Genomic DNA, 19,380 nt, shown 5'->3' with positions numbered 1-19,380 from the left:
AAAACCCCGTGATTCTGGCCGCAAAAGCCTTTGACAACAGGCTGGACACTCCATTCATTGAAGGCCTTGTTGGGCTTCTTCGCCCGCATTGCTTTGGGGAAATTCCAGGGCCCGGGCTGTGGCGCAGGCAGGAGAGCAAGCCAGCTGCAATTAACTGCAATGAATCACTCTGACCAGGAGGTCATGAGTTCGAGGCCGCTCGGAGCCTATGTTTGTTTGTCTTTGTTCTATGTTAAAAAGGCATTGAATGTTTGCCTATATGTGTAATGTGATCCGCCCTGAGTCCCCTTCGGGTAAGAAGGGTGGAATATAAATGCTGTAAATAAATAAATAAATAAATTTGCCTTGAACAAGCTAAGAAGCATTTCTCGCTTCAGCAGATTGAAGGCAAACTATCCGGCCGTTCACGTAAAGTTGTCAAAAAGTCAGAAAGGTAATTGCTCTTGAGCAAAAACCTGAAATAATCTGGATACTCGAGGCTGAAATCTTAAGAAAAAGCACCAGGGACATTGCGATTATTATTATTCATCCAGCTGCCTTTTGTAGACCTCTGAACATTATTTCTATCTTGGCAAAAAGCGAGTGTTCCAAGTCATATATATATCAAGACATATTTAACGTCTGATGTTATAAAACATTTTATTGCAAAAACATCCCATGCGTTTTCCATGTTACAAAAGCAGGAACATTTTGAAGTGAGAAACCTGAGGATGACATGGTTCTGACATTCAAGAGGGTCTAATGCAAGCATGGGCCAATTTGGGCCTTCTGGGTGTTTTGGACTGCAACTCCCATCATTCCTAACAGCCTCAGGCCCTTTCCTTTTCCCCCTCAGCCTTCTCAGTTCCCTTGTGAAAACGGGAGTTTTCCTGAGAAGCCAGATTAGGTTTGAGAACAGAGGGAGTGAAGAATAGACTTAAGCGGCTGAGGGGGAAAAGGAAGGGGCCTGAGGCTGTTAGGAATGATGGGAGTTGCAGTCCAAAACACCCGGAAGGCCCAAGTTGGCCCATGCCTGGTCTAATAGAAACGTTCTACATTGATTAAAATGTTATTAACAGGCCAAAGGAAGGATCATGAGGAATGTTAAGTGTTCCGTCATCTAAACTTAACATTTCAGATACATACCATCAGTTAAATAATTAGGCAATGATCGGATAAAAAGAAACACAAACTCAAGAGCATGGAAGCTTTAGAAATACAACGTCCATGGACCCAACTTTGCACCAGTTCAAAACAGAGAAAGGACCACGCAGTAAACAACCACTTTCAACCATGTCTCATAAAGCTGATTCAAGAAAATATTTTTTTAAAATCAACCATGGCCTTACACAATTCAACAGTACGTATAAACTTCTCAGGAAATGCTTTTGAATGTGTTAGGACCCATTTGAAGCATTACCTTTACCTTTATTTAAAAAGGCAAAAGTAGAACGCTTGGCTCTTAACAGTAAAGGAAAATATAAACCTTAAATTAACCGACTTAAATTGAAATCTATTTTTTTTCAAGTCTATAATATTTTAAGCTCTATGTTGCATTTAGCCATCCATCACAATCTCTTAATTACAAAGAGACTTGAGGGAAAGGGAGCCACTGTGTTTTTTTTTTATATTGGGTCGCTGTGAGTTTTCCAAGCTGTCTGGCCATGTTCCAGAAGCATTCTCTCCTGACGTTTCGCCCACGTCTATGGCAGGCATCCTCAGAGGTGGTGAGGTCTGTTGGAAACTACGCAAGTGGGGGTTATATATCTGTTGAGTGGCCAGGGTGGGAGAAAGAACTCTCGACTGTTTAAGGCAAGTGTGAATGTTGCAATTGGCCAGCTTGATTAGCACTGAATAGCCTTGCAGCTTCAAAGCCTGGGGGAATCCTTTGTTGGGAGGTGTTAGCTGACCCTGATTGTTTCCTCTTTGGATTCCTGTGTTTCATGAGTGTTGTTCTTTATTTACTATCCTGATTTTAGAGGGTTTTTTAAACACTGGTAGCCAGATTTTGTTCGTTTTCATGGTTTCTTCCTTTCTGTTGAAATTGTCCACAAAAGAAGGAAATCATAAAAAAGCATCTGGCTTATTATTTTTTTTTAAAAAAAATCTAGAATTGGGACAGTAAATAAAGAGCAATACTCAGAAAACGGGAATTCCAGACAGGAAACAATCGGGGCCAGTTAACCCAAAAAAGGATCCCCGCAGGTACGAAGATTTTCCTGCTTCTTGCAGGAGGTTGGACTGGATGGCCCGCGAGGTCTCTTCCAACTCTACGATTCTATGAAGCAGCCAGGCTTTGAAGCTGAAAGGCCATTCAATGCTAATCAAGGTGGCCAGCTGGAACATTCACACTTGCTTCAAACAAACAAAGAGTTCTTTTTCTCACCCTGGACATAATTCCAGATACAGTAGAGTCTCACTTATCCAAGCTAAACGGGCCGGCAAAAGCTTGGATAAGCGAATATCTTGGATAATTAGGAGGGATTATGGAAAAGCCTATTAAACATCAAATTAGGTTATGATTTTACAAATTAAGCACCAAAACATCATGTTATACAACAAATTGGATAGAAAAAGTAGTTCAATAAACAGTAATGTTATGTTGTAATTACGGTATTTACGAATTTAGCACCAAAATATCACGATATATTGAAAACATTGACTACAAAAATGGCTTGGATAATCCAGAAGCTTGGATAAGCGAGGCTTGGATAAGTGAGACTCTACTGTATATAAACCCCACTTACCTAGTTTCCAACAGACCTCACAACCTTTGAGCATGCTGGCATAGATGTGGGTGAAACGTCAGGAAAAAATGCTTCTGGAACATGGCTTGACAGCCTGGAAAACTCACAGCAACTCAGTGATTCTGGCCATGAAACCCTTCAACAAAACACAGATATTAATAACAAGCATGAACCCACTGCGAAGCCCACCCCAAAGAAATGTAGCATTTCCCCATCATTACAAAACTCTCCCTCCCTCCCCGTCAATATGTCCAAACACCTTCATAAAATCAACAGTTTTCAAGTAGATTGGTTTCAGTAGTCTGTTCCCTAGATAAGGAAGTAAATTGGCGCAGAGCAAAGGGAGAGGATGCACATTGCCAAAAAAAAAAATCCAACCCCCAAATTTGGTTGGTTTCAGGGATTGCCGAAATTGCAGTGCTTGTTATCCTGATATCCCCAGTCCTTCCCAGCTGTTATTATTGGGAAAATAGATTGCAAGATCTGCTTGCAAGGCCCTCAAGAAGTTTGGTAAAAAAGACTGGGTAAGTGACTTATTTCCAGCAATGCCTCTTCCTTTGAACATCTCTGGATGAGATATTTAAGGCTGGATTTCAGATGCTCTGTGTCTGCAAACCAAGGACTAAATTGTGCTCTTCAGTCTGTACCTATTATCTACTTCATAGATCACAGGCATTTATGACATCTCGATGCTCATTGAATCTTGCAGTACACAGCCAGCACTGAACAGGCAACCCTACAATCTTGGTTGCTGTGAGTTTTCCAGGCTTTCTGGCCATGTTCCAGAAGCATTCTCTCCTGAAGATTCACCCACAACTACGGCAGGCATCCTCAGAGGTTGTGAGGTCTGTTGGAAACTACGCAAGTGGGGTTTATATATATATATCCCTATGGAATGATGTCCAGGGTGGGAAAAAGAAAGAACTCTTGTCCGCTTGAGGCAAGTTTGAATGTTGCCATTGGTCACTTGGCCTTGCAGCTTCAAAGCCTGGCTGCTTCCTGCCTGGGGGAATCCTTTGTTGGGAGGTGTTAGCTATCCCTGATTGTTTCATATCTGGAATTCCTGTTTTCAGAGTGTTGCTCTTTTATTTGCTGTCATGCCGCCACAAGCCTGGGCTGTGGCGCAGGCGGGAGAGCAAGCCAGCTGCAATTAACTGCAATGAATCACTCTGACCAGGAGGTCATGAGTTCGAGCCCCGCTCGGAGCCTGTTTCTCTTTGTTCTATGTTAAAAGGCATTGAATGTTTGCCTATATGTGTAATGTGATCCGCCTTGAGTCCCCTTCGGGGTGAGAAGGGCGGAATATAAATGCTGCAAATAAATAAATAAATAAATGATTCTATAATATTTAATATATTTATTTATTTATTTACAGCATTTATATTCCGCCCTTCTCACCCCGAAGGGGACTCAGGGCAGATCACATTAGTTTTTTTTAATAGAATCAGGACAGTAAATAAAGAGCAACACTCAGAAAAACAGAGGAATTCCAGACAGGAAATAATCAGGGCCAGCTAACACCTCCCAACAAAACCAGGCAGGAAGCAGCCATGCTTTGAAGCTGAAAGGACATTCAATGCTAATCAAGGTGGCCAGTTGGAACATTAACACTTGCCTCAAACACCCTGGACATTATTCCACAGATATATAAACCCTACTTGCCTAGTTTCCAACAGACCTCACAACCTCTGAGGATGCCTGCCTAGATGCAGGCGAATCGTCAGAAGAGAATGCTTCTGGAACGTGGCCAAACAGCCCAAAAACAACAACAACCCAGTGATTCCGGCCATGAAAACCTTCAACACAACCCGACAATTATTCTATATTCCTTTTGTAGCTAATTTACAATCAATCCGCCTGTTGTAGCAACAACTGTCAAGTACCGCAAGGCTACGATAAATGTGCTTCGCGACTATCAGAAATATCCCGTTTCATGGGACATTAATGGGGCTGAAACTGGCTCTGCCTTCCCGGTTTGATGCCAGAGTCGCAGGGCTGTTTCTGTCCCTCCTTCATGCTAAATCTCTCTTTCAAGGAATGAAGGATGCATTGGTTACCACACTGGACATTGGTTGCCCAGAAAAGCAATTTTCTGATATGTTTGGGATTCAGAGGAAGAAAACACGCACTATTTGGATGGTTTAGAGGCAGAAAACCAACTGGTCTGGGTTTTCCTGCTGTTTGACAAGGCTGAGATCAACAAGAAGAGTAGCTTCCACGCCAGGAAAAAAATAAATAACATGCACCAGCCCCAGCGAAGGGAGCGGAGAGCAGAAAAGTAAAGAAATTCCATTTAGGATCAAGAGTAACTTTCGATGCTGCAATTTGTCCCAATGTTTGGAGGAAAAAAACAAGACACGTAAGTAAGTGGGAAAGCGATGCCGGCGCCTGTCCTGCATCAAGATACATTGCAGCAGCAACAATGCACAGTCCGGCTTGCAACAACACAGCATTTCATCCGAAGTGAAGCATCAAGAATTCCCACTGAAATCGCTAAGGCTTAAAAGTCACGCTGCCGTGCGTTTAAATGCACTCAATGAGATTTAATCTTGCTTCATCCACTCTGGTTTGAGCTTTCCCCACTTCGGGTAAAATCTGCATGGAGTTTAAACCCAGTAGGTTTCAAGTTCAATAACGGGAACCGTGGAAGAAATAACAAGAGGAATCTAGCCCGAACTTTGAAAACGACACCTCTCTCAAGTTTTCAAGATGGCTCTGCAAAAGGAGGCGAAGAAAGAAACCTTGTCCATCAAAGGTTTGAAAACAGTCTATAGAGTTAAATGTCTCTTAAGTTTTAATCTAATTCCAGAAACGAGTCTCTTCCTTCCCAACTTGTGCGTTGCGACTGATCAAAAGCAAGAAGGAAATCTCTGAAAGGAAATTCTCACTAGACCAGAGTCTGGGGTCGACGAAAGAGTTTCTTGCAAAAGGGGAAAGGGGGTCCCAGTGTGATGCAACAGAAGGCGTATTAAATGTTCAAAGACATTCAATGATTTGGGTTGCTGTAAGTTTTCCGGGCTGTCTAGCCATGTTCTAGAAGCATTCTCTCTTGAAGTTTCGCCCACATTTATAGCAGGAATTCGCAGAGGTTGTAAAGTCTGTTGGAAACTAGGCAAGTGGAGTTTATATATCTGTGGAATAATGTCCAGGGTGGGAGAAAAACCAACTGGTCTGGGTTTTCCTGCTGTTTGAAAAGGCAGAGATCAACAAGAAGAGCAGCTTCCACGCCAGGAAAAAATAAATAACATGCACCAGCCCCATAAATAAATAACATGCACCAGGCAAATGTGAATGTTGCCATTCGCCAGCTTGATTAGCAAGCTCCCTGCCTCCCTGCTCCCTGCCTCGAGGAATCCTTTGTTGGGAAATGTTAGCTGGCCCTGATTCTTTCCTGTCTGGAATTCCCCTGTCTTCTGAGTGCTGCTCTTTATTTACTGTCCTGATTTTAGAGTTTTTGAATATCAACCTGGCCACAGCATATTATTCAAGAACACAGAGATAATGGACCACTCGAACATCACCATGTCAGACAACACAGAGGAGCCATGGAAATCCACAAGCGTGTGGACAATTTCAACTGGAAGGAGCAAACCATAAAAATAAAGAAAATCTGGCCATCCATATTAAAAAACTAAAAAATCAGGACAGTAAATAAAGAACAACATTCAGAAGACGAGAATTCCAGACAGGGAACAATCAGGGCTAGCTAATACCTCTCAAGAAAGGATTATCCCAGGCAGGAAGAAGCCAGGCTTTGAAGCTGCAAAACCATTCAATGCTAATCAAAGTATCCAACTGCAACATTCACACTTGTCTCCAACAGGCAAGAGTTCTTTCTCCCACCCTGGACATTATCCCACAGCTATATAAACCCCACTTGCCTAGTTTCCAACAGACCTCGCAATCTCTGAGGATGCTTGCCACAGAGGTGGGTGAAACGTCAGGAGAGAATGCTTCTGGAACACGACCAGACAGCCCAGAAAACTCACTGCAACCCAGTGATTCCAGCCATGAAAGCCTTCTACAACACACTTGAGGATCTAGTTCAGGGCAGCCATGGCTTGCCAATCCCCAGAACCATTATTTATAGCAGCATCCAGTTTTCTTTCTACAGAACCTTTAAAAAGTCTGGACTGTATCAGAACCGTACCGCAAATGTTTATTCATACATGCCAGGGAAGGTGGCCTTCTCCTTTTGATGCGGAGGGAAACTTCACTATAGATAGCAGCTGTGTCCCTTGTGTCCAAACTGTGCTGGAAATGGTAGGAATGGTAGGCGGTGGCTGTTTCTTTAAAACGAAGGCACCTGCCACAAAGAATGTGCTTCAAGGCTCATAAAATCCTCAACTTTGTGCCAAAGAGGGTGCGCTCTTTGCAGGGTCTGAGTTAATCATTACGAAAGCGAGCGCCGATGGACGGAGGAGTTACGTCTTGCTTGCGCACACTCACCGCCCAAGTCTCCCAGCGAAGATGGACTTTGCCAGCTGCGAATCCTCTTCAAGGAGGAGAGCCTTATTGAGGAACCAGGCCGTTCAAGGCAACCGCCCTTAAGGCATTTATTTGGGAACGGTTTGCGCCGGCAGTTTTCGCTCCTTCGGGGCACAATGTGGAAAAGAGAAAAGCCCACAAAGGACCTCATTTGCCACGTCAAAGTTAAAAATCTTAGAAGGATCCTTGGAATGATCGACGCAAGTATCCAGAAGAACCATTTCAGAGAGTGGAGAAGGCTTCCTTCCTCTCCTTGAAAATCCATGTGCTTCCTTTCTTTCAAAGTGTCCATCGATGGAGGAAGCGGATGAGAGAAGGAAGCTGAAATTCAAGGCAAAAGGGATAAGTCTGGTCAGAAGCAAACTCTTCAGATCAAGTTAGACTTGGTGCTATCAAATTGGCAGCGTTAATTATTATCATGTACGCTGAACTCAATCGACAGACCCAGTTTTTTGAACTGAACACGCCTACCTGTATTTTATAACGTGTTTTATGAATACTGATGTAAGTTAATAATAATTTTAACTGATTTATATTGCACTGTATAATTTTTATGTATGCGTTTTATTGTAAGCCCTGAGTCCCCTGTTGGGTGAGAAGGGCGGGATATTAATATTGTAATAAATAAACAAATAAATATCCATCTTTGCATTTAATGGGGGCATTTTTTAAAAGTGGGTCATTCCATGCCAAGTGGTCTAAAAATGTTTAAAGTTCCTACCATCATGCCTCCACAATTTGATTCAAGTTTTAGCTGTAGCACCAGTCTGGTGTGAAATTAAGTTTCCCAAAATTTGCTGAATGCAAATAAACCCCCTTATCTGAAAGGTTGTCAGTCAGTGTGTGGATGCCATTTAACAAAATGCCATTTTGGAGTCTAATGAAATTAAAAATAATGTATAAGAATGGCGAGTAAATTGAAATCCTGTACAATTTTTTTCTGCTGATTCTGCTGAAATTAATTCTAACATTATAGATGCAAAATCCAGTCCAACAAATTGACTTAAAGTGTGCATCCAAATGTGTTGCGACAAATTTTGACCATTATTCAGCAACTATTGCAGTTCTCTAACCTCAAATTTTGGAAAACTTAGTTTAACACCTGACTGGCGCTACAGCTAGAATTTGAACAAAATGAAGACATGACGATGGGAAGTTTAGACCACTTGGCATGGAATGATCCAAGTGCAAATAGAAGCTGAAGGTGGTAACGGCAATTATCAGGATGGCAGCAAAACGACTGCCGCAAAATGGGACTTTTTTCTATCGTTTTTCCCCTTTCCCCAAAGATGGAAAGCCTCTCTGCACTGGGAAGAAAGTTACTATGAGACATATAAGATGCCAATCCACAAATAAAATGCTTAATGCTCCTAACGGCTTTCTTGGTTTTTTTCCCATTATTATTAATCTGATAGGTACAAAACAAATGCTGGTAGAAGCAACAAAGGACCAGGCTCTAGCACAGCAGGTTAAACCACCAGCTGCAATAAATCTTATCAATTGAAAGGTTGACAGTTCGAAGCCTGAGTCAGAGTGAGGCTCCTGGCCTTTAGACCAGCTTCTGCCTACCTAGCAGTTCAAAAGCAAAATGTGAGTAAATAAATAGGTACCGCTTAAAAGCGGGGAGGTATTTTAGGCATCCATAAGGAAATGCCAAAAAATGCCGGCAATTCGATCAGGGAGGACATTTACAAAGCTCTTCAGCAGGGAGCTGGAGTGACAGCATCCCACCAGGGCCGGAACCGAGCACAAGCCTCCAAGATGCCGAAGGTGGAAAAAGCCTATATATACCTCTTTTTATGTACAATTGCCTGTCTTGTCAGTGTATAAACGGCATTGAATGTTTGCCGCATATGTATGTTCTGTGATTCTGCACCAAATCCCCTTCGGGGTGAGAAAGGCGAAATATAAATATGTAAATAAATAAATAAATCCACCAACTCCTTAAATCTCTTCCTCATGGGTTGTTTTATCCAAGTATTTGAAGTTTGCATTCCACAGTGCCTAGTTTAACACCACCACCACCACTTGGGCCTAATGTGCATGTGTGCTGTGTAGTTAGGTACATGTAAATAACAATAATAATAATAATAATAATAATAATAATAATAATAATAATAACTGCATGCCCTCTTTATCTATGCAGCGCTTCTTTCCAATTAAGTTTGGGAAATAATAAATAAAGCAACCAACACTACACCTTTTCTTTTCCAAATGTCAGGATAAAATACTCACCTGAGAAAGCAGATTGAGCGCCTTGCCTTGGGCCTTGCAGGGCTGCTACGTATCAATTTCCACAGAAAGGGAGGGACTGTGGTGATAATCTACATCATTAAGCAAAGCAAAGATACAGAATTAAGACAGTTTGCGCCAAATTATGAGCTACCCAAAGCATGCTTAGCGTTTTGGTACAAAACAGTTCAAGAGAGAGATTGAGTCTAAGCTGGAAGGAGTCCAGAGGAAGAGGGAGACTCAAAGGATGGAAGGTCTGGAGACAATGAATCCCTATGAGGAGCGTCTCAAAAAACTGGATCTGTTTAGCCTCAGAAGAGAAGCTTGAGAGGAGACATGAGAGTAATGTATAAATATGTGGAAAGATGTCAGAAGGAAGAGAGCAGGGCTTGTTTTCTATGCCCTGGAGACTAGGACTCAATGGAGCCATGGGTTCAAATGGCAAGGAAGGAGATTCCATGGAACATTAGGAAAAACTTCCTGATTGTAAAGAGAGCTGTTTAACAGTGGAACTCTCCGCCTCGGCATCCAGTGGAGGCTCCTTTCCTGGAAGCTTTTAAACAGAGGCCGGATGGCTATCTGTCAGGGATGCTTTGATTGTCCTTTCCCTGCATGGCAGAAGGGGTTTGGACTAGATGGTCCATGTGGTTTCCTTCAACTTTATTATTCTATCAGTCTATGAAAATCAAATTAAAGGGCGCTACCGTGATGGTTGTCATCCACTCCGTCATCTTCCTCCCACTGTTCTTCGTTTGCTAGTAGTGGGTTCCTCGCTTCGCTCAAGGTTCGCATCGGGAAGAAGTGCCCGTCGCCTTGACTGCAGAGACAGATGCGAAAGACAGGAGAGGCTTCAAATGTGACTTGGATCAATTAACCCTTTCCCCCACTCCCTTGGTTTAGTATTTTTTTAATCAGTTAGTGGTCAGGTTGAATAGCACTGAATAGCCTTGTTACTTGCAAGCCTGGCTGCTTTCTACCTTATGGAATCCTTGGTTGGCCAGTTTGAATAGCAAGTATGAATGCTGCAATTCGGCACCCTGATTAGCATTTTATGGCCTTGCAGCTTCAAAGCCTGGCTGCTTCCTGCCTGGGGGAATCCTTTGTTGGGAGGTGTTAGCTGGCCCTGATTGTTTCCTTTCTGGAATTTCCAATTTCCTTGCTTTCAGAATGTTGCCCTTTATTTACTGTCCTGGTTTTAGATATTATATTGATCTGTATTATTATACCACAGTAATTATTATATATATTTATAATCTTATATTATCTGCTTAGAAGTGGATTATATGAGGCCCCTTCTACACAGCTGTATAAAATCCACACTGAACTGGATTATATGGCAGCGTGGGCTCAAGATAATCCAGTTCAAAGCAGATACTGTGGATTATGTGCCTTTGCATTCTGGGTTATATAGCTGTGTGGAAGGGCCTTGAGTCTACACTGCCAGATACTCTAGTTCAAATCCGATAATCTGTACTTTATAGGCAGTGTGGAAGAGGCCCAAGTGCATTCTGCCTCTGCCCTGGGCACCATTTTGGCTGAGGGTGTTTCTAGGACACGAAGGGGGCGGGGCCTAAAGGCAGCAGGGCCTATCTTTCTGACTGGCAGCCAGGGGAAGAAAGGCTCTTCCTCATCCTCTGTAATTTTGACTATTTTTCTAGGTTTTTTTATTGAAAGACATAGATTGGATGACTATGTCTTTTGTGGCCAAATTTGGTGTGATTTGGTTCAGTGGTTTTGTTGTTTACTTCATGGGAAAAACGCACATTACATCTATATCTATATCTATATCTATCTATCTATCTATCTACATAAAACTATGCTATTAAGCTAGCCAGTGCAACACGCTACAGAACTAAACCAAAAGCAAAGGCACTAACCAAATGCATATCTACATTAACATGTACACATAAAATATGCATACCTATAAATACTAATTCTGGACCAAGGCACCAGAGTGGGTCCCCCCCCCCCACCCCCAGTAGCCACTGGACCTATCCTGGTGCTGCCTCAATGGCAGCTATGGCATCTCCTTGCCTTCCTACAAGGCCGCTTCCTCAATCCAGGCCCCTTTCTTCTCATCCACCGCAACTGACCTGGACACGACGGGGAAGAACCAGAGTCTCTTCTTCTCCCCAAACACCTGCCTGATGTTTTTCCCCACGCCGAGGTTGAATCCATTCTTATCGGGGCCATTGGGAAACACTGGTGCCGAGAAAGCCTCTGCAAGCAAAGACAAGGAGAGGGGGATAGCGGATGCAGCATTCAGACTATTGAAAATAAGAGCTTGCCTACATGGAGCAAAAAGGAATGCCTTCAAACTATGACTGCACATTGCAGGCTTCCATACTTCACACTCTAACAACACAACCGTTCAATGCTAAGGCTTCCCGCCAAATATAACTGTAGAGGAGAGTCTGAGGGTTGGACTGGATGGCCCTTGGGGCTCCCTTCCTATGCTAGGATTCTATGATCTGCTTGCCAACCCCATAATGCGTGCTGGGTGTGAATTAATCAGAACTGTGAATTAATTCCCTTGAGGGAAACCCTTTGCTGAAGGCTCTTACCCAACGTGGACCGGTTTTGACTGACGAGCCAGCAATGGTAGCCGAAGAGGAAGGTGAGGGTGACGAAGAACATGACCGATACGATGAGAAGGAAAAGGACGTGGAACTTGGAGCGGCCCCCACTCAGTTCCCCCTGAAAGGAAAGGGCAGAATTTTATTGCTCTCTATTTTTATTTTGAAATTTACTAGTAGCTACTGCATTTCCCAGCCTTGGCTTATATTGAGTCGATAGGTTTTCCCAGTTTTTGTGGTAAAATTAGGTGTCTCAGCTTATATTCAGATTGGCTTATACTCGAGTATATATGGTATTTGGTTTGTATGTATTTGTGTATTTATTAATTAATGGAATGCAATATTATACTGCTAATAATACAATACAATAATATTAATTATATATTATATATTAAATGTAATATTACTAATAATATTACCATATAATGATATAGTACAATATAGTAATTTAATGCTTATATTGTGCTATGCTAATAATATATTGTATGTTCATTTGATTTGTAAGCCGCTCTGAGTCCCCTTGGGGATATAAATGTAGTAAATAAATAAATAAATATTTGTCCTGTATGTGAAAGACCTACGGTCTAAGCATTAAATAAACTACTACTACTACTACTACTACTACTACTACCACAGTGCACAATGATATGCTGCTACAAAACTGGCATACTGTCCTATTTATAAGGGTTTGTGTTGATCTTAAGTAAGCAAAACACTTTCTCAAGAGGTGCAAGGAGAAGTGTAGCTCCAAGGGGCAAAACTGCCTCCCCCAAACCAAAGTCCTGCCCTCTGGACAATTTAATAGTGTTATGATCGTTGACGTTATTATTATTTATATCCCACTTTTTCTCTCAACAAGGAGCCTTAAAGAAGCCTCATTTTCCTTCCACTCCCAAATGTCCAGCTGTGTAGTAATGCAAAATACCAGTTCAGCATACAGAAAGAGAGCTCAAACATGCAAAGCGAAGCCCAATGCAGCAAGTGGAAGGATGCTGGATATGCACCATTTTCGATATCTCACTCTCCCCGAACTTACTGTCCAGTATTTGAGGAAATACTTGAAGACCGTGGCGGCAATGAACATGCAGTACAACAGCGTATAAGCTAGAAACAGCAGGAAGAATTTGTAGTTAGAAAATCCAATGCAGTTGTTCACCCTGAAGAGCAAAGGATAGAAGAAAAAGTGGGTTCAGTACAACAATGCCCCCAAAAGAGCTAGAAGCAACTGAAAAGCATTGCAATCTCCCCCATTAAAGCAACTCAAAAATAGCCTCCAGTGGATGTATTAACACATGCAAGACACACATCCAACAGTGGGTTGCTGTGTTTTCTGGGCTGTATGGACATGATCCAGAAGCATTCTCTCCTGATGTTCCGTCCACGTCTATGGCAGGCATCATCAGAGGTTGTGAGGTCTGTTGGAAACTAGGCAAGTGGGGTTTAAGATATCTGTGGAAAGTCCAGGGTGGGAGAAAGTACTCGTGTCTGCCTGAGGCAAATGTGAATGTTGCAACTAGCTACCTTGATTAGCATTGGGTGGCCTTGCAGCTTCAAAGCCTGGCTGCTTCCCTGCCTGGGGGGATCCTTTGTTTGGAAGTGTTAGTTGGCCCTGATTATTTCCTGTCTGGAATTCCCGTTTCCTTATGTTGCTTTTTTATTTACTGTCCTGATTTCAGCATTTTTTAAATACTGGGAGCCAGATTTTGTTTATTTTCATGGTTTCCTTTCTGCTGAAATTGTCCACATGCTTCTTGTGGATTTCAATGGCTTCTCTGTGTAGTCTGACATGGTGGTTGTCAGACAACAGAGGAATTCCAGACATGAAACAATCAGGGCCAGTTAACACCTCTCAACAAAGGCAGGAAGAAGCTGGGCTTTGAAGCTGCAAGGCTATTAAATGCTAATCAAGCTGGCCAATGGCAACATTCACACTTGCCTCAAACAGAGAAGAGTTCTTTCTCCTACCATGGACATTATTCTACATATACATAAACCGCACGTGCCTAGTTTCCAACGGACAAATGGCAGAATTGCTCAAAAACGGTAAATGGTGACTGGAATAATTCCACTAGGAAAGAAATGTTGCCAAGTGTGGATCTTTTTAGCTGAACAACAACAACAAGCCATCATCACAGTCAAGAGGGAGACCCAAACTCACCAAGGACAGTGGTGGTCCATTTTTAATACACACCTGTAAGAAGGAAAAGTGGTTTTAAAAAGGATGCCACCCAAACAGTAAATAAAATAAATAACAAAACAAATGCCCACAACCTTTCTTGGTCACACAACCATCCTGTGTGTAACAAGACAGGACAGTATTGAGTGCCTTTGGGTTGTCTTAGAGTGAGGGGACCCTGGCGCGTATATATACAAGGGGGACAAAATGGGTCTGGGAGGATCACAAGTGCCCATCATTCTCATAAACTTACATGGCACAAATGGAACAGTGGTGGCATCGGTCTGGTTTGATAAGCTGGCATCTGTCGCAGAAGCGGATGGCTGGAAAGAAACAGACGACGGCCTTTGTGAGTGATGCCCGCTGCACAAGGAATAAAACTGGGCTCTCTAAACAGGCAGAAGTCCCTAGTTTGCCAGCATTGCCCTTCCAAGAATTGCCACCATATGAGATTGTTGCAAGGATTACTGGGAGGCACTACAAAGAGCACTCTGCACATCTGAAATGCTATAGAACCCGCCCTCCCCGAGCTATTAACTACAGCTAAATGCTAACTGTGGTTCAGTTTCAATTATAGGTTCAGTTTCAAAGCCACCGGCGGGACTGACCTCCGCTCCCGGTGCGTGTGGACACCGGCAATTTCCGCGCCATTTCGGCCAGGATCTGCCTCTGCCCCTCGGGCCTCTCTTCATTCTCGTAACGCTCCTTGTCGGCGTAAGACATGTGGAACTGGGAGCGGAAGAGAAGCGGAGGGACGGTGAGCGTGAGAAGGACAAATGATGATATCCATCAAAGACTAGGAATAAAAGTGATCAGCAAGAAAATGCAGGAAGCAAGACTACAGTGGTACGGCCACGTCATGAGAGGAGAACCAACATCAGGAGCACAAATAGCACTGCATTTGCAGGACAGTGACCACGTGGACAAAGGCCAAAGGAAAGATGGATGGACACCACCAACGAAGACATGCGTGCTGCCAACATGAGACTTGAGAAGGCCCAAAACAAAGCCCCTGTGGAAATGACAGTCACAATGATAACCCCTCAATTGGGAAAATAGCTTAGAAAGAAGACGGTATACTGCTGCTTCAGAATCCAGTGGAGTCTCCTTCCTTCTCTTGAGGTTTTTAACCAGAGGCTGGATGGTCATCTGTCAGGAGGGCTTAGATTTAGTGTTCCTATAGGGAAGGAGCCATGGTAGCGCAGCGGATTAAACCGCTGAGCTGCTGAACTTGCTGACCAAAAGGTTGGCAGTTCGAATTTGGGGAGTGGGGTGAGCTCCCGCTGTTAGCCCCAGTTTCTGCCAACCTAGCAGTTTGAAAACATGCAAATGTGAGTAGATTAATAGGCACCATTCCAGCAGGAAGGTGACAGTGCTCCATGCAGTCATGCCAGTGGCCACATCACCTTGGAGGTGTCTACGGACAATGCCGGCTCTTCGGTTTAGAAATGGAGATGAGCACTAACCCCCAGTAGTAGTAGTAATAATAATAATAATAATAATAATAATAATAAACTTTATTTATATACCGCCCTATCTGCCGAATGGGACTCAGGGCGGTTTACAGTCATAAAAGCAAACACAAACATTACATAACATAATACACATTATTAAACCAAGTAAAACAATACAATTATAACAGTAAATCACACTTACATGACCAGATCAAGGGGACGGGAACCATAAAACCAATATATTAAAATGTATCATTTTAGGCTAGGGAAATCTTGTGCAATATATCTTGGTCAGAAACCACTAGTCTTAATGTCCAGGGAAAATCTTTACCTTTACTATAGGGTTGGACTGGGTGGCCTTGGGGGTCCCTTCCACCTCTGTGACCCTGCTGCTTCTGGAAGGGACTAAAACGGGAGCATCACCCTAAACCCATGTTCAGGGACCCTAAATCCGGAGGTCTGCTGGCAGTTACCTTTTTGTCTGGCTGCTGCGGAGGAGTAAAGGTAGACTTCCAATAGGCCCAAACGAAGAGCACAAAGATGACGTGGAACACAGTAAGGTAGGCCACTGCAGGAGGGGAAAAGAGGGTTCTTGTGAGTTAGGCAATAGCCCTGCTCCTTCCCACGCCCTTCCTTAATCTTTGAAGGAAGATTTGGAGGGAGGCTTATACAACAGAAAGGGAAACGCTGCTCCTCAATCAACCTGTTTAGCCCATGCACTGGACGCACAAGGCTTTTGAACACGCTATTTAACATTGCATGCATTAAGCCATTTTTTAAAGTTTACAACCCAAGGCCACAAACGCACCTTTTTCCAAGGAGTTAGTCAAAGTCACTGCAAGAGAAAATAAAACACCCATTTTAGCAAGGCAAGCCAAGGCAAGAGAGGGTTGCTTCCTCTATGTTGTTGCTGTCAGCTTTCTTCTCTTAAATGAGGCTTTATTTCAGCCATACAATTTTGCATTTCAAATTAAAGAATGCTCAACCTGGAGTTACATGATCTGTAAATATATACGATATTCTCAAATCGATTTTGGAATTTTTCGGGAGATTATTAAATGGTAAAAGGTAAAGGTTTCCCCTGGCGTTAAGTCCAGTCGTGTCCGACTGGGGGTTGGTGCTCATCTCCATTTCTAAGCCAAAGAGCCGGCATTGTCCGTAGACACCTCCAAGGTCATGTGGCCATAGGCATGACTGCATGGAGCGCCGTTACCTTCCCGCCAGAGCGGTACCTATTGATCTACTCACATTTGCATGTTTTTGAACTGCTAGGTTGGCATAAGCTGAGGCTAACAGTGGGCGCTCATTCAACTCCCCGGATTCAAACCTGCGGCCTTTCGGTCAGCAAGTTCAGCAGCTCAGCGCTTTAACACACTGTGCCAGCAGGGGCTCCATTACAAGTCATATGTATATAAAATATATTATATTATTCGTATAGCACAATATAAGCATTATATATTACTATATAGTACTATAACACTATATTGTAATATTATTAGTAATATTACATGTAATAAAATATACCATTATAATAGTGTACTATTATTAGTATATTGTATTACATTATAATATTATTAATATTATAGGTAAGGTAAAGGTTTCCCCTGTCGTCAAGTCCAGTCGTGTTCGACTCTGAGGGTTGGTGCTCATCTCCATTTCTAAGCCGAAGAGCCGGCATTGTCCATAGACACCTCCAAGGTCATGTGGCCATAGGCATGACTGCATGGAGCACTGTTACCTTCCCACCAGAGTGGTACCTATTGATCTATTCACATGTGCATGTTTTTGAACTGCTAGTTTGGCAGAAGCTGAGGCTAACAGCGGGCGCTCATTCTGCTCCCAGGATTTGAACCTGGGACCTTTTGGTCTGCAAGTTCAGCAGCTCAGCGCTTTTACACACTGTGTGTATAGCACAATATAATCATTATATATTGCTATATTGTATTACAACATTATATTGTAATATTATTAGTAATATTACATGTAATAAAAATATACCATTAAAATAGAAGAATAGTGTATTATTATTATTATTATTAATTATTATTATTAATAATAATTTTTGATAATTATTATTATTAGGTAAAGGTAAAGGTTTTCCCCTGACGTTAAGTCCAGTCGTGACCAACTCTGAGGGTTGGTGCTCATCTCCATTTCTAAGCCGAAGAGCTGGCATTGTCCATAGACATCTCCAAGGTCATGTGGCCGGCATTAATATTATATGCCTATACAAGATATTATATTATTAGTATAGTATTATGGCATATACACTATGATTGGGCATTCAATGATGCTCCTTATGCAGGCTAGGGTACAAATAAAATTATTATCTATATATATAAAAGAGTGATGGCATCACGGCAATTCACAAAACAACAAAAGTACAGGCCCCCCAACCTCAAAATTTGACAACACAACCCCTCATCCACGCCTCTAGGTTGATACAACAAAAAGAAAAGAAAAATAAAGTCCTAATTAGAGGGAGAGGAATAATTGCTTTTATCCAATTGCTGCCAGTTAGAAGGCTAAGCTCCGCCCACTTGGTCTCCTAGCAACCCAATAAAAAATAATAAAAAACACTAAAAAATTAATACAATAAAATACTATAATAACAGAAAATAACTAAAAATAATACAAGAAAATAATAAAATATAATAGATAACTTACAATAAAATTAATAAAAAAATACAAATGTCAAATAAAAATTACACAACAATTTTTAACCAATAACACCACCACTTTGCCACAGCAACGCGTGGCCGGGCACAGCTAGTTATTATATAAAGTAAAGGTAAAGGTTTCCCTTGACGTTAAGTTCCCGCCGGAGCAGTACCTATTGATCTACTCACATTAGCATGTTTTCGAACTGCTAGGTTGGCAGGAGCTGGAGCTAACAGCGGGCGCTCAAGCCGCTCCCGGGATTTGAACCTGGGACCTTTCGGTCTGCAAGTTCAGCAGCTCAGCGCTTTAACGCACTTCACTACCGGGCCTCATTAATATTTTAATTATTATAATATTAATATAAATATTACAATTATTAAAATATATTAATATTTAATATTAATATTTATTATAAGCATATAAGATATTAATATTATATGCCTATACAATATATTATATTATTAGTATAGTATTATGGATTATACATTCAATGATGCTCCTTATGCAGTCTAGGCCAGGCCTGGGCCAACTTGGGCCTTCCCTCCAGGTGCTTTGGACTTCAACTCCCACAATTCCTCACAGCCTACCTGAGGGAAGGCCCAAGCTGGTCCAGGCCTGGCCTAGGCCTTGGTGTCGCCTTGAGGGAGAAGGCGTGTATGTGTGTGTGGAGAGTGGAGGCCCAGGCCCCGTGCTTTCCTGCCCCCCTGGCCGGACGCTCACCGAGGCAGAGCTCGACGACGTAGGCGTAGTAGGACCAGAGGGCGAGGAGGGCGAGCAGCAGGGCGGGCGCCCAGGCCCAGCCGCGCCGGCACAGCCCGGCCAGCGACATCTTCCCGGAAGTGTGGCTCCGGACCAGGGGGCGGGGCCACGCACAAGGAACGCACGCCAAAGGGCTCCTCCCCTCCCGCCCCACACTTCCGATCCCCCTTCGACGCCTGCTTCCTTGCCTGAAAGAAGGTTTTTATTCCTCTTCACCTGGAATCAGACACTGTGTTCAATTCTGGGCCTCACAGCTCAAAAGAGAGCTTGACTCTGAGCTGGAAGGAGTCCTGAGGAAGAGTGGAGAC

General features: G+C 42.8%; 1 protein-coding gene across 2 annotated transcripts; it reads right to left on the bottom strand.

Moving 5' to 3' along the window:
- Nucleotides 1-622: 622 nt before the first annotated feature.
- Nucleotides 623-19,175, bottom strand: zdhhc15 (zinc finger DHHC-type palmitoyltransferase 15). 2 transcript variants are annotated; one of them, XM_003229153.4, is made up of 12 exons: nt 19,034-19,175; nt 16,461-16,487; nt 16,126-16,220; nt 14,807-14,927; nt 14,452-14,521; nt 14,181-14,213; nt 13,059-13,179; nt 12,011-12,143; nt 11,540-11,666; nt 10,151-10,263; nt 9,450-9,538; nt 623-7,535 (listed from the first exon to the last, which is right to left on the bottom strand). In XM_003229153.4, the coding sequence occupies exons 1-11, from the start codon at nt 19,140-19,142 to the stop codon at nt 9,495-9,497; spliced, it is 993 nt and encodes a 330-aa protein (XP_003229201.2). In that variant the 5' UTR covers nt 19,143-19,175; the 3' UTR covers nt 623-7,535; nt 9,450-9,494. The 2 variants fall into 2 exon arrangements, with proteins under 2 accessions (XP_003229201.2, XP_008121318.1); XM_008123111.3 differs by lacking the exon at nt 16,461-16,487 and having other exon boundaries at nt 19,034-19,171.
- Between the last annotated feature and the right edge of the window lie 205 nt (nt 19,176-19,380).

This window comes from Anolis carolinensis, unplaced genomic scaffold (genome assembly GCF_035594765.1).
Source record: "Anolis carolinensis isolate JA03-04 unplaced genomic scaffold, rAnoCar3.1.pri scaffold_12, whole genome shotgun sequence".
Taxonomy (NCBI): Eukaryota; Metazoa; Chordata; class Lepidosauria; order Squamata; family Dactyloidae; genus Anolis; species Anolis carolinensis.
This window is presented reverse-complemented; position numbering and strand designations above follow the sequence as displayed.

Excerpts from the sequence above, each read along its gene's own strand:
- zdhhc15 (XM_003229153.4), bottom strand. The coding sequence starts at position 19,142 with ATGTCGCTGGCCGGGCTGTGCCGGCGCGGCTGGGCCTGGGCGCCCGCC. Across the intron at positions 14,522-14,806 it reads CACACGCACCGGGAGCGGAG|CCATCCGCTTCTGCGACAGA; the intron begins GTCAGTCCCGCC and ends GTTTCTTTCCAG. Across the intron at positions 13,180-14,180 it reads ATGGACCACCACTGTCCTTG|GGTGAACAACTGCATTGGAT; the intron begins GTGAGTTTGGGT and ends TTTGCTCTTCAG.